The 15,871-nt window shown below is 36.3% G+C and overlaps 1 protein-coding gene and 1 long non-coding RNA gene across 2 annotated transcripts in view; one reads left to right on the forward strand and one right to left on the reverse strand.

Annotated features, from left to right (window-relative positions):
* The window catches only part of LOC310900310, a 184,719-nt gene that overhangs the window by 104,487 nt on the left and 64,361 nt on the right, over positions 1-15,871 (forward strand). The window lies entirely within an intron of this gene.
* The window catches only part of SLC17A6 (solute carrier family 17 member 6), a 33,546-nt gene that overhangs the window by 4,377 nt on the left and 13,298 nt on the right, over positions 1-15,871 (reverse strand). The window contains exons 4-9 of the mRNA XM_083838074.1: positions 8,065-8,179; positions 6,132-6,219; positions 5,943-6,029; positions 4,894-5,036; positions 3,102-3,251; positions 445-577 (exon numbers count right to left, since the gene is read on the reverse strand). Coding sequence (XP_083694200.1) covers positions 445-577; positions 3,102-3,251; positions 4,894-5,036; positions 5,943-6,029; positions 6,132-6,219; positions 8,065-8,179 — 716 coding nt within the window. The remainder of the gene's footprint in view (positions 1-444; positions 578-3,101; positions 3,252-4,893; positions 5,037-5,942; positions 6,030-6,131; positions 6,220-8,064; positions 8,180-15,871) is intronic.

Below are 15,871 nucleotides of genomic sequence, written 5' to 3' on the forward strand. Positions count from 1 at the left end.
ATACCATAATTGGGTTGGCACTGATGGGAGTATACACTCAACCTGCTTATGAACGTTTAAGTTCTCATCAGAGGCACAATTCATCTCCTGTAAGGTTAACCTCTGAGAAGTCAGATGGGTGATCCCAGCTCATTGTCAGAGGGTGTCCAGATGAGGAGTTAAGACACTGTAAGAAGCTGCTTGTAAGCAAATTACCCCAAAAGAGCTCATCTGCTCCTTTAAGAGTCGGAATGCTTTTTTAAGTATCAAACATCTCTTTTGAAATTAGACAGAGGAACAAACGTGTTTGTTTCTATTTAGTAACCCTGTCTACAACACACAAAAACTGTACAAAGGACTATGTCGTATGTACATAAAACCATGCAGTCTGTTTACTGTATACAGCGTTCTGTATGGATATTACATCTGTACAAGAAACTTTTCTAATAAAATAGGAAAGCTTACCTCCACAGTTCATTATCTTTCTCACAGTAGTGGTTGAAAGAATCTGTTTGCTTCTTAAAAAGTCTGCAATTTGTCCCCCAATGGGAACAATAATTGTCATCACTAAATGCGGCACAGCAGATAAGATACCCACCTAAAATAATAATTGGAAATAGCAGAGTAAAAACTGCAAGAAAATACTGATTTTTCATTTTCGGAAACACTCAGCAATTAGCTAATTGTTTCTCTTCAATTTCACACAATGTATTCAAACTAAGAATCTTGACTTGGTTTATGAAGTGAATAAAACTGTTGATCTTACGTTGCCTCTGTATTTTCTGAAGGGCAGTCGGACTTTTTAAGAATCTCCGGTGCCATGACACTTCACGTTTATAGATTGTTTTCATAGTTCAGTTTTAAACGAATAGCTTTATTTATTTTTTCCCCTAACTTATAGCTCATCTGACCTCCCTTTTCAGGAAATTTATGATCAAATGTGTCTCGCTGAATTGCTACGTTTCTGTTGGTGATGGGTTTGGCACAGCAATTGCCCAGCAAATCTAACACATCCAGACGTGTGAGGTCTGAAAAAGATTCCCTGTGGATCACCCTCACACATGCAGTGCCCATTTGCCTTTGATTTCTGAGCAACCCACAAGCTGCAAATTCCACACAAGCACAGGACATGTCTGAGAAACTCTGTATATAGCAAACGATAATACACTAAATATCCATTGGCAATATACAAAATGCTATGCTTATTAGCAAATTAAGACACAGTAATTCTGCGATGACTGTCCCAAGCTGTAAGAATATATTCGAAGACCGTTCTTTCCAAGTAGTGCCTAGCTCAAGCTGCCACCTGCTATCTCCTGCCAACAGAACTGCCTTGCAGATGGTTTGCTTCTGGAGGCGTGACATTTTGTTCTACTGGTGAATTCTGATTACTGTCTATATCTGGAAATGTGCTTACACCCAGTGCTTTTGCGTATTTCCTTTCTGAACAGTGTGTCAGTCAGGCCCGATGGCTGACTTGAGTTACGTCAGTGTGCAGAGCAGACAGACTTCACGAGAACACGGAGAGTACAATTGGTCTTTGCTTTCCCACTGAAGTGGTGAAATAGCGTATTTCAGTGCAGTTTACATACGTGGCGACTGTGTGGTGGTAGCTAGCTTCATGTTAATAGGTGTTTCCCCCAATAAGCCAAATAATAACTACAAGGCAACTATGGTATTGCAGTTACTGCAGTGGGGTGTTCCTTAAATTATAATTGTTCATTTATCAGCATCCATGTCCACAGCAGATGGAAAGATGAAAATTGGCTTTGCTGCTGTTGTTTACAAAGCTCCACATTTCTTTGAATACACTCTAAGAAAAATCTTCTGAAACAAAATGACCAGATTAATTAAACATGTGACCATTCTTACTGCATGCATAACAGATAAAGTTATGTTTATCATTGAACATAAGAACATAACAATTTTAGACTGAAAATCCAAATACTTTATTGCCCATCATAATGGAATTATCATGAATCATTTACACTCTCTTTTTGATGTTCAGGTGCCATGCTATATATAGAAAATGGTCTTAAAGCAGCACACCTGTTCAGTCCAGCTCTGGTTTTTGAAGATGGGGTATTACCAAATCTGAGCCTCATTTTAAAGGGTTGGGTTTTTTGTTTGATTTTTGTTTTTGTTTTTGTTTGTGTGTTTTAATATGCTAGAATGGGCTCATACACTTAGCTCTGAGAGCTGGATTTCCAAAAATTAATTTTGTATCTGTAGCCCATCTTTAAATGCAGGATGGCATTACATAATTTTGACAATGACCCGTATTACTGCAACATTTTGGTTGCTACTAGAATGCTCTAATTGTCACTCATATCACAATTTAGAGTGGCTCAATACCTCCTAGAACAGTATGAAAAGAATATGGATGTCTCAAAAGTACAAGCTGCCATCACTTTCAGAAGAGGGAAATCAGCATTTGCAGAAAGCTTACTGGATCCTCTGAGGCTTGCTTGCGTGTGTCCATATTTATGGTAAGGGGCTGATTGAAAATTCATATGAATTATGGGGAACGTTGCACCATATTTAGGTCTCATATTTGGCATCATCTATTTCTCTTCTTAATTAGAAAAAAACAAAAACAAAAACAAAACACAGGTGTGGGTCTCACACATTAAAGGGGGACGTTGAACAGTGATAGAGTGCATTGTTCTTCCTAAAACTAAGTGGCCCTGCTTTGCAAAGTGTACTTGGAAAAATGTAAACACTTGGACAGATTTCTGTACAGCTTTCCTGCAAACCCTGGGGTGTCAAAGACAGAAGTGCACTGGGTCTTACTATACATTCGAACACCTTGCGTGATCTGGCTGCAAGAACCGAACTGAAGGGCTTATTGCAAGGATAAGGACCCCAAGGAGGCTGTCACTAAATAACACCATCCTGCCTTCAGCTGCTGATATCCAGTCCTTTGCCATTGCTGTTACTTCACTCATAGGTGCTGGTAGGGGGAACAGTAACTTGGAGTGATCATTTTTGAGGCCTATAAACGTGTGGTAAAGATGCAGAACACTTATTTTTCCATCTTCCAAAAAATAGCACAAATATTGCTCAGATACTTGCTTAGCTAAGATAAAACATTATTATTTTTTTACATTATTCTTACATACCTTGCTTATTTCAAATCCAAACACTTCCTCAAAGTAGGCAGGCTGACTAATAAGCAGCAAGTAAAAAGTCCAGCTCCTACAGAAGTTTGCAACAATTATTGCATAGACTGGCATAGATGTAAAAAATTTTCTCCAAGGTGTTTTGTATTTCTGAAACATAAAAAGGGGATCCAGTCAGCATTTTGATCATTACCAAATGTCTATCTTCCCTTTTCCTCTTTGTTATTTTTCCCTATACTCCAACAAGTTAATATATGCATGATTTCATGTACTCATTGAATTCCAGTGACTTTGTCTTAAAGTACATGCATCCACGTTATTAATATAAAAACATAAACAAGGAAAAATTACTATGAAATACACAAGTGAAGAAACTCAGTGATACTTAGCTCTATCATAAAATGAATGTACAAATGCTGTTAGATCAGTCATGTAATATAAAGATATGAAGTCCAAAATTGTCTCTAAAAGAGAATGTTGCTGAATATAAGTCAACAGTCAGCTTTACACTGTCGGTACACAATTTCATCCACATTTATTTTAAGCATGTATTTTAGCATCTAGATCTTAATTCCAAAATTCTGATTTTTTTGATTATGTTTTTTTTGGCAGGTCTTAGCTGAAGCTGTTTGGTCAATATATTTTTGCTATGTTTTATTATATGCTTAAATGAATTGGGTAATGAAAGATGACAGATGGGCAGAACTACAATCCTGCTGAGTCCCAGCACCTCTCTGTGAGCCGGTGGTTCTGTCCATCTGTGTTGATACAAATGCAGAATCCAGACACTGATGAGTGTCTGAAAACTGCTTGAATACTGCTTTTTATTCAAAGAAGTCTGACCTGGTAGATAGATATGTGCCACACTTTGTATGCCTATCAAATTGCACTCAAGTGAAAGCTGGGGAAGAATTTCAGTTTATGTATTTTAGAAGCAACTACTGACACAAACTAATCACTTCCAGAAACGTTTAATTAAAAGCAAGGATAAAAAATAAACAGAAATATCCAAGCCCTGCTAAAATTACACCAACATTCATTGAAATACCTTGTTTCACATAAGATTTTCAAAAGCATTTATGGGTATATGAAACCGTGAAGACTGTTGAATCCAGCTATCAAGAAAAAGAAAAGACTGTAATATGTCCAGTTCCCTATTCAATCTGGATCAAAGGTTTTGACTAAGAGGATGGAGGTATATTCCTGCAGCTTGACAGCATGCTTCCAGCAGTGTAATGGGGGGTGTATTTATGGCTCTACTGGCATGCTCTAATGCAACTTGCAGTCTTTCTGCAAAGGGTTTGTTTTTTCTGGTGTTCTGAAGACCTCGGCTGAAGACACCAAGTACTGCTAGTCCTCTAGTTCACTTTTAGGAAGATGAAAACGCTTCAGAAGGGATAAATAGGAAGGAAATGAACCTTTTGAACTCAGGGTAGTATAAAAGTCTCAATAAACCTGCAATTCCAGTTGTAGTTCTAGCTTTAGCTCTAGCTCTTTTTTATATTTTGGAGTAGAAAGAGAGAAAGACCAGGCATAAATTCTATGAGCAATCCTCTGAAACCTGTATTCTCTTCACAAGGAAGCAATATCCACCCAGAAATCCATCAGCATATTTTAGATCTCCCCCTCTCCCCGCCACAAAAAAGTTCAATTGTTCAACATGTGCTGTTCTGTCTAAAAGAAGTAGCACATTGGATTTTATTTTTGTTTTGTTTCTTTTTGGCTTTTTGTTTGTTTTTTATTTTCATTGTTCCTATCTCATAGGAAATAAGTGTATGAGTAATATTCTTACTTCCATTGCACCTAGGAGGTTGGCACTCTCTCCAATGCTTTCTTCTATGTATCTTCTTTCTTCATCTGTGATCGTAGGATGCTTTGCAGGGCTCTCATATGAAACCAAAAGCCAGAACATATACCAGACTATACCAAAGCTCCCTTTGGAACGGAAAGAAAAACTTTAAAAAGAAATGCACAGTAAAGGAGCAAACAAGAAAAAAATGTGTGGATAATTGTAATCAGTTTAAATGGCAAATGTTGTTACTGAGAGCCTGATCCTGCAAACAATATTTGTGCAGAATACACGAAGAGCTGTACCACCGTCAAGTCTTGGTTTCATTTACAGAGTGCCTTCACTCTAGGTGAATGGTCACTGATATTCAACATCAATTTGTACAATGCAGTGCAATGAAATAGCTCCCATTTTGTTCTACCAGGTTGTAAATGATGTTCCATTCTGCTTTAAGCCATTGTTGTTTGATTACTGCACTAAATTTTTTACCTGCAAAACACAAGATTGCAGCTCTGTTTTCAACATAACAACAGAATTCTTGAGTAGTTTATTAAGTTTCTGAAAGGGTTCCCCTTGATTCACATCAATTTTACACTGCAGAATATGTAAAATTTGCCTTTGGGCCTTTGGGCCATTTTTCTTCCAGCAGTGTATTCACGCAACTAGTGTGAATACAGTTATGTAGCTCTTCAGACAAAAATCAAGACGTCTTATTCAGGAGAGGTACTTTTAACTTACAGTTGTATAAATGAAAGAGCAATAATGTTACCTCTGAGAATCTGAGATTCTACGGATTTGCAAAGCAGGTTGCACTGCTTATACTGAAAGTGATGAAGGTTTTGCCATTATTGTTTAATAATGTTGCTTTCCTTTAAATTCTGTTCTTTTATTTTATTTTCTATTTCTCAAGACCGTATGTTTGGCTTTATGGAAACATATTTTTTTTTTGGGGGGGGGGTGGGGGGAGGGGGAGGCAGGCACAGTTTTTACATCTTTAGATGGGGTAGATTAAGGTGATACGATAATGGAGTGAGATGAGCAGAAGCACGTACCGTACACATAGAACACCGAAGACCACCCTGTATATTGCACTAGGATCCCAGCTAAAGGCATTGCAATAACTGCTCCTGCATAAGAACCTGCAAAACAAGACGTGTGTAGATGAAAAAAGGAGAAAAATTCAGTCTCAGAATGCTTTTATATTACAAACGAAAGAAAGAACAAAATGGAAATTTACTTACCACAAAAGGAAGTGGTTGCTAACCTACTTCTCTCTAATGGGGGGGCCCACTTGCTCCAGATGCCATGACAGGCAGGGTAGGTGACTCCCTGGGGAACGAGTGTGCCACAGGTCAGCTAATGCTGAGCAGTTGGTCAGGTCATTGTGCATGAATTTCTGTTTTAACACTGCTACAAACAGGAAGCTGAGAACACTTTACATTTCTATAGCAAAGTCTGAGCACAGCCGTAGAAAAACTTCTATTTCTGGTAAATCGGTCTGGTAAAAGTTTGGGTTTTGTTCATCACTACCAATCTTTTCAGAGGACTTACAGAGCAGACACAAAACATGATTATTCCTTTTTGCTCTGCCTCCCTCCTTCCAGGAGAGAACAGTGAAGAATTAAAAAGAAAGAATCTTAATGCACGAGTATCGGAGTCAAAGGAGGGATGAAAACATGGATCCTTCAGGGTCTTTCTAATGCTGGGCTCATTTCTGCAACCCACAGTTTTGGTGGCCTTCTAACATTTTTGATGACCTTCTAGCATTTCAAATATAATTTAGCAAATACAGTTTCCTTTTCCATTGCTAAAACTATAAAACAAGATCAATAAGAGCTTAAAAATATAATCTTATATAATCTATAAATAAATAAATAAATAAATAAATAAAATATTATCTTATATCTTAGCCTTTAATGAACCTTTTTGAGCACTTAAGCAAAGAATTGGATGATCTTAGTTGGTCTGATTTTAAACCAGTTACATTTTAGGTTGAGTCTCTCTTCAAAACCAGCCTTAACTCATGATAGAAATACCACAAATAAATCACAACATCTTGTAGTGTTGAAATTTTAGAAAATTTAATATGAAATATACTGTACTTTTTCACAAAATTAGTGTAAGAATTGCTATGATGTATGTGTATTTATATATAGCCACTTTTCCCTTAATTTGATATTTCCTCTGCAAAAAGTAGAATGAATAGCTTCTTGCAAATGTTGTGATTATCCCTCTGAATACACAAAAAGCTTGTAAAATACATTGTTTTGTATTCAAAGAGATTTTATAACCAATTTAATGTTCATTTTAGTCTTTTTTGTTAACTTTATTAACTTCCCCCCCGCAAATAATCTGATGCAATCCTAAGATTGCCATGATTTATTGTAAACCTTCTTCAAACAGTACTGCTTGAGATATTTTGTATTTGCCATCCCTTAAAACAGTATCACAGAAATGAGTGATGAAAGAGCTATTTTATTTTGTAATTAACCACTTGCTTCTGTTCCTCTCCTCTTTGTGGTCATGCACACCTGTGTCCATGCAAAGCACTCTTCAGGAGTGGATCTATGTTTACACATGTATACTTCAAGTACTTAATTGCCAGTTACCTAACTTTCTACATCTTCTTTTTGAGCCTTTGTAAATAATTAAGTGCATGAAATAAATTCAGTTCACACAACAGAAGTGCACAGCGCTTGGGAAGAAGGAGCAGTGATCACGTCTAAAATCTGAAACAAACAATTTTAGAAGGCAGGCTCAGTATTTTTCTCTCTTCAGTCACCGTAAACCTCTCATTCATTCATATGGCCGGGGAAGCTGTGAGAGAAGCTTAATTCATTAAGAGAAGCTTAATTCATTATTATAGATTTAGTCTGTGATACTGGACAGCAAATAACCGTTGAGAACAGCACCAATATAAGCCCTGTGCAGGACAGGATTTCAGTAAAACTGCACTGTTAAATGTTTATATTACTGGCTTCTCAGCAAGGGAAAACTTCACTACATAATTTCATAGGTGAAAGAAAATCCATAGTTCTTACAGTGTAACCCATTGCACTAAAAATCAGGAGTAAATTAAAAGCAATTTTTATTTTTTATCAAAAAAGTGGCAGTTGCTGCTTAAAAGCTAATAAACGTATCAGTTTTACTGGTTGTGTTATGATTTTTCCATACCTCCACAAGGCCCTGCAAGATCCTAACAAAGATGACACACCCGTAATGCACCCTGGCTGCAGATGGTATTAGCATGTTGAGGGAGGATGTCAGCAGGATAGCAGCACCAAACACTCTGCAAGGGTGGAAAAAACAAGTAAAGGAAGCAACTTCAGTATTGTTCCAGTGGACATATTCCACATATGTTCACATACCCATATCAATAAATTTCAGTGTATGATATTTATGTAGGGGATTTACTAGCTGCTGGACTGGGTTAGTGTCTGCTTTCATCTAGTGTAATAACCTGTGTGATAAGACCCACATGGACATATACATCTATTTAGCATTGTTTCCTAAGGAAATACATCTTGTGCAATCACATGTCTATATCTTACTCTCTTTATATATCCCCACTCTTTCCTTTCCTTAATTTTCGCCTTTATTTCAACCAACTCTGATTCTATTCTCCAACATCTAGAGAAGTTAGAAATTAAATCTCCAAATATTTTGCTAAACCGGGCGGCTGGGCAAAAGAGAAATTTGTATTAATGCTTTCATCGTAAAAAAGTGGCAACGTACATTCACTACTTTTAAAGCAGAAGACAATCCACATTTATAAATGCCAAAGCAGAAGGAAGAATTTCAAACAGAGACAGCATTTTCTTAGCTACAAAAACAAGTCAATGTGTGTCAAGTCAAGCACACACCCAAAGCAAAGAGATCATTCTTTCTGCTGTTTTTTTTTCAGGGGCTGCTCATTGACTATTGATAATTTTGCCTCCAACAACATCCTAGCAATTGCTTTAAATCAAGTACATTACAATGTCTAAATACATGTGTGAAATAATAATTCATATTCAAAATTACACTGTTTTGACTAAATTTTAATTTAATTTAATGAATGTGAACTCTTTGTGGTAGCAAGCCTTTTCTCTGGTATTATTTTTTTTTCTGTTCATTCAACTATGCAAAGTGATGTACCCAGTGGCATTGATTGGCCTCTTTCTTTATACAAAATTATGTAATGCTAAAATAAATCCTGGAGATATCTTAACATATGACATCATGGTATCTGATGTGGAACTGATTTGACAGAAACCTTTAACCTTAGCATGTGTTCTTTAGAAATTGATACGGTGCCATAAGTTAGTGAGAAACAGACCTTAGGCTAAGGAAGGAAGAAGCTGTGATAAATTTCAAGAGGAAATTTCTTCCTGAATACATCTATTTTTCAGATCATCTATTTAGAGTTACATCCTGATAAAAATACTTAAATAGCAAATTAAACATATTCCACTGCTAAAGTTTGACAAATTTTAAGTGGCAGCTGTACAGAAAAAAAAAATAAAAAAAAAATAGCTCTAACCCTGGTCTCTTCACTGTACTCCTGGTGTCCCCATCTTGTGTCAGAGAACATCTGGCTCGCTGTGCAGCACGATTCTGCCGTTGCTTGGCAGCATGTCCAGTACGTTCACCGGGACTGACTGGTGCGTGTGTTTGTGTCTCATTGAGTGAACTGTCTTGGCCTGAATTCTGTCTTTACTCCTAATTTCTATATGTGTAAGTTTCTCTTTCATAGCTTTGTGAATCACATCAAAAGTGAGTGAAGTTCATTTCCTTACATTTTAATATCCCTGATATGTTCACATAAAATATTATGGTGTCTTGGTTTTCATTTGATTTTTTTCTATATTTATTAATGAGAATAGTGTGGGACTCAGGGGAGCTTTGCTTATGATTTTCATGAATTCTTTTCAAAAGTAAGATGCTCCTGTTACCAATTTCTGAAGAAAAATGGACTGTAACTGTTTTAAAGATTCATTGAGAATATCGTTTCTTTGTGAGCAAGAAGAAAGCACTGCTTGGTTTGTAGCTTTTTCTATTTCTTTTCTGAATAGATATTTAACTAGGTTTCTAATGCAGCAATATATTTTTAAGTTTGTGGATCAGTGCGTAGACTTGCTGGAGCAGATTCTTAGCTAGTGTGAATCAGCACAACACTTTCTAAATTACAGTTCCTGTTCAAGTCCTGCAGAGATATTAGGAATTTGCCATCTCTTTATAGGGATGAGATCTACAAAATAGTTGTGGTATATAGCTATTTCATCAAGGAAATTTAATCTGATTTTTCAATTCTGCATCTGAAATCAGCTTCTGTTTGCCACAATTGAAGGCTGTGTTTCCCAGAATTACCTTGTTCTCATGTTCACTAAAGAGAAGCTGTTTTTTTGAATTTGTTCTTTCTAGAAAAGAAAGTAAAATTCATTTTAGAGAATGATCCAAGACATGCATCTTTGAAATGAAAATCTTGCCTGTATTCAGACACACAACTGCTAGTGAATGTTCAGTTATGTTGAGGACCGTGTGATGAAACAGTTCCACAATGTCACTTGTAAGTCAGAGTTCTCAGGGCTATGCTTTATCAAAGCAGCTTTCTCAAAAAAAAACTCATTTTTTTTCCAAATATCTATGGATTTAAGAGTAGAATATGATTCACGTCAGAAATGTCCTTTCTGTTCTTTTTTTTTTTTTCTGGAATCCAAATTAAATGCAGTGCCATGATTTTAGTGTATGGCTACTGTAGTGACCTAGTTTCCTCTATAACTCTCAGTCAAGAGCAAATACAGCTTCTTACATTTGCTTTGCATTTCTCAAGACATATTGATAAATATAATTGGTATTTCTTTTTCATGTTCTTTTATCTTGGTATATTTATTCCATCCCCACTATCACTAAAGTCTTGTTCCTAATGAATTATTGTGGTATAGTTCTGGTTTTTGTAGAAAATTCCTGTTCTCTTGTTTGAAATATCTCAGCTAACTACATTTATAATGATTTATATCTAAATACAGTGCATTTCTGAGGTATTTTACTGACCCACATATCAAACCCCAAAATTATGTTGTATTTTTTTTAGTGCTTAGCATTTTGTTACATGTATTAAGCTACTGATTTTATGATCCATTGTACTCTTGAGTTTCAGTTCTTATTTGCCCAATTTGGCTACAACATTAACTGGACATTTATTTCACAGTGGGTGCATTCCAAACACCACAAAACATCTTAATTCCATGGTACAAACTGAAGGGCTTTAGCAGACTGAAGGTAGATTCTGGGAAAAATACAGTATGCCACAGAGACAGAAGAGGAGAAGCCAATGACAATGCCATCATTCTCAGCCTTTGCATAAGGAGGGAATTTAAATGCCATGATATACCTTAAGTAGTCCCTAGATGTGGGGGAAAATTCCTTTCTGACCCCAAAACAGCAACCGGTGTACCCATATATAGACATATATGACATGTATGGGTATATAGATATATAGATGTATTTTCTATATACTCATATATAGAAAATAACCATATACAGAAGAAGACAAATGAATAACAACAGTCGTAGTTTGTCAAGGAGGAAGAAAAAAAAAAGGTAAATCCTAACCCTCAGAAGTGACCAGAAGCCCTGAAACAAAGAATTATGCTTTGCTTATCTATTTCTATTTCTAGACTCAGTAGACTCAGTCCCAGAAGACAGAATCTAACATTGATCCTTGGTGTTTTACTGACATTGGCATTATATGAAGGTCATGAGTTGTGCCTTAGTCCTCCTGTAATACAAATAGTAATAATAGCAAAATCATATTTGACTAAGAGACATTTGGGATGGGAACAGAGGAAGGAAATGACTCTGACATGTCAGGAAAAATGCTTAGAATGGAATGAAGTTGCAGGAAGAATTAATCTTTTTGGTTTTCAAGCTAGTTGGCTCATTCTTCTCTTTGGGGACCAACTAAAGAGAAAGAAATGTATTTATTTTCATCTCTGGATTTCTAATTTCTACATATCTGTGCATCCCCACCATTCTCATCTACCTTTTCCAGGCAATTCGTATTACATGAGCATTCTGCCTGGAAGTGCATTACAGATTTTGTTACTTTGTTGGAAAAAGTGCCAGCTCAAAAGTGAACTGAGAACAGTGGGAATACAGATGCGTGCCAAATGCTGAATGCCAGATGGGTGACATATTGGGTTACACATATGATATCTGAAAATAAGAAGTCCTGCTTGGAAGCATCCTCTTACCCCAAGGACTGGGAATGAAAATTGCTAAAATGACTGCATAAAGCTAAAACTCCTTTCATATGTGCATGGTAGGATTCAATTCCCCAGTTGTCAGAATTCAGTGCATTTTTATTGATGTCATTCTTTAATATCATTGGCAATGTCCACAATTATGTGTTTCTTTACTGTCTGATAATTGCGGTCCATTTTTATTAAAAAAACTGTTATGGAAATTAAATAATATGTCAAACCAAAAGCATATGAATTACCTTAATTGAAGTTTGTCCTTAAAAAAAAGGTAACTTTTATGTTGAAAATGGCAATTTTAACTATTTATTTCAAAGAAAAAATGCTTTATTAATGAACTATGAATGCCACTTCATTAAAATCCAAAATGATTTAAAAATAGTAAATGTTGTTCACTGACAACTACAAAACAAGACTATGTATGTTTTAATGGAATTACATTGAGAGCTATGAAGGCATAAAAGGGTTCATATCACTTTTCATGATAACCTAAACAAGTTTTAAGTTACTTCAGCAGGAAATTCATTCAGGACTGTAACTGAATATTTTTCACCTCCAAAAAGCCACCTATTGTCATTTCATTGAAGACCTATCTGTGGAATAAGAAAGCTTCATAATTTTGTTTTGTCATGATTTCCACGGGAATCATGAGGAAAAAGCACAGCATTCCACACTGTTATAGCAAATTAAATCAAAATACTAATGGGAGTATTATTCTGACTGTAAACAGGAACCTATGGAAAATGTAGCCCATAGTAATTTCTGGGACATACAACCTCCGTACTTGACAGTTTTACAGGAATACTGATCACATTATAAAGGCTTTATTTGCATTGGCTAATGTATTCATATTGCACATTTTATATAAAATACTATATTCTCTCTTTTAATGAACTGTCTACATTTTTTTTAACCATTCAGTTGATTGCTTTTGCCACCTTGTGAATGTTTTTCTGCATAGGTGTTCAGAGGATGGTGCCATCCTTGTGCACGAGCTAGTTTGAACACAAATATTTAATGACTCTTCACTGATGTGAATGCTTTCCCACATTTTTTCCCACAGTCCTACTTCATCTAAGCTAATGGTAACTGAGCATAAGTCTTGCTTATAGGAAGTTCTTCATACAAAATAAATAGGGAATATTTTGCCATAAACAAATGTAAAACATTTTTTCTAGTCTTACATGAGATTCTTTTGTTAAGTAAGGGTACAAATTAAAGAGGAGCGAAAACATGAATTTTCCTTGCAAAGCTTTCCCAACCTAGTCTGAAGATGAAAATTCTAAAAAAAAATAAAAATAAATTATTTGGATTCAAGTTGGCAAGCAGGAGAAACAGCTGGCATGTTATTGACATTTCTCTTCCTTAGAGAAAATACATAAAATATGTTAAAGAACAAAGACTTATTTTATGAAACATACGTAAAAATAAACTAGGTCTTGACTAGCCTTAGATATTCTTTCTTGAACCATGCCTGTTTGGGAGAGTCCCAGAGCAGGAGCAGCTCTGGGCAGCTGCAGGGGTGTCATGCAGAGTGACTTTGTGGACTTCTATCAGCTCAAGATTGCTAAAATTTGATATCTTCTGCTCTGACTCCACTGCCTATCATTTATCTTTGACACACCTCCTCCTCCAAAAGGCCAGCAACACAACGTAGAATCAATGATGCTGCTTTTTTTTCCACAACGCAAAGAATTTCTTGTCTGAGAGGAACTGCAAAGCTGAATGCTGGATTAAATGCTTATTTTTTTTGAGTAAAGCGTAATGTCTAAGCAGAAACAGGACAGAAGCTAGCTTGAATGCCTGTAGGCATGCAGAGTTTTTTCAGAATCCTTTCTTCTGCAGATGTTGCTAGCAATGCCAATTTGTGACCATTTTTTTTTTTAACTTCATTTTTTTCTTTTATCTGTGCAATGTCTGAATGTATAGAAATTTCAGGATGTTAGCTGCTTTCCTTCTTACAAATTTTGTCTTTGATAGAGAACATGAACATTTTGAGGACCTGAGTTTTGATCTGCCAGCTTTGAAGACAAATAAATCCCCAAATATTCCCAAGCCTTTTAGTAGAATAGACCTTTCTAGGATGGGTCCAAGCACCAGAGCAAAATGCCATGGAGAGGTTAAGTCAATGTGTACCAGTAACAAAGTCCCTTTCACCTTCTGCCTTCTCTGAGCCCCATTAATACCACTGACTTATACAGGTCAAACCAAGCCCCAAACTGTTCTCAGGCTGTGCCTTCCATTTGCTGTTCACAGACTTATTTTTGATACAGTGTGTGTTTTTTGAAGAACTTTGGCATTGTTAGGTGACAGCATCACAGCAAATGATGCTGAATGTAAAAGACTCCTGGGTCATTAAATTCTGATCATTGCTCTTACCAGCAAGTGCATTACATCATCCTTTCATAAGCAGACCTGGTTCCATCTCAGAAGTAATTAGCATTTGCCCTACTTATTTTGGAAGCCTTTCCAGCTTATGACTTCCTACATCCAGTAGATATATTGCTCTCATGCTGTCTATTTTAACAGTTTTAATATTTGCATTTTACCCCAGCAGCAATCCCGTCTTCTTTCTTTTGCATCACTAGGCAAGCTGGGCCCTCTCCATCTCATCTTCCTTATTCTTCATTCATTTGATCACCCTACTAACCCTCTCTCTCTCCTGTTTGAATTCTACTGGGGAATCTCTCAAACCTGTGGTTTCATTTTACAGCTCATTATATCCATAGATGTCTGGATAAAACACAGACTCATTCCTTCTAGCTCATTAGCTTTGGGTTGGCTTGCTCTTTAAATATGTAATCTGCTAGATCGTGTTTCAAACCAAGACCATCTCATTCAAATTACCTAACCGTGTTCCAGGTCTTAGGCTGTGATTCATAACTGTCTCTGTTGATTTTGAGACATATAATACACCTATAAAATAAATCAGCTTTAAAATATTTTGTGGATCTGGCTGGGATGATAATTGCTATGTACTAGACGCAGAGGCTTTATCTGTATTGCTTTGTGAAGTGTTTTGTGACATAGAGACTACACGTTACGGATATCTGCATCCCTACTGCTCAGGTTAAATGTGGATTCCTTCAGAGCAAAGGGATGGTGACATTAATATTTTTTATGCAGACAACCTAAATAACATTTTGTAGCGTGAAATCCAGTGTATGTAGTGTATTGGGGTGGAGTACCAAAGCAGGTAGAGGTGATTAAGGATGTCTGTTGCAATAAGTGTCTGGAATTAACTCTGTCAGGAACGCACATGGATTTTGTTTCAGAGGGGATTAGATATTCCCCAGTGAACAGGACCCTGATTTTGAGGTATCATAAGTGCAGTAGGGATTCTGGAGGCCCAAGACGTGGGAGGGAACTGGGAGCAAAGTTCTTTAACAGTATTGATATATCTGGATGATATTATCTCGATAAATAAGCTTTCTTTATAAGCTTGTTCTGAATTCATCTGTTGTAATTGTATCTAAACTGTGTGGCAACTTTCCTACAGACGGCAAATTTTCAGATTTCATCAGAAACATGAGATCAAAGGATTTAGATCAATGGAGGAGGGAATGCAAAAATAAGTCCCAATTTCAGATGTAACCTTTCTCTTGTTAGCTGTATCTGAATAAGCAGAGTCAAATTCTGAAATTGTTATATTTAGTCCTGAAATTACTCCTGGATTTAGTATCTTGAGGATATTATCATCTATGATCACTACTATCCTATATCCTAATAGTTCCAAAAAT

This window comes from Anser anser (assembly GCF_964211835.1).
Source record: "Anser anser genome assembly, chromosome: 5".
Classification (NCBI taxonomy): domain Eukaryota; kingdom Metazoa; phylum Chordata; class Aves; order Anseriformes; family Anatidae; genus Anser; species Anser anser.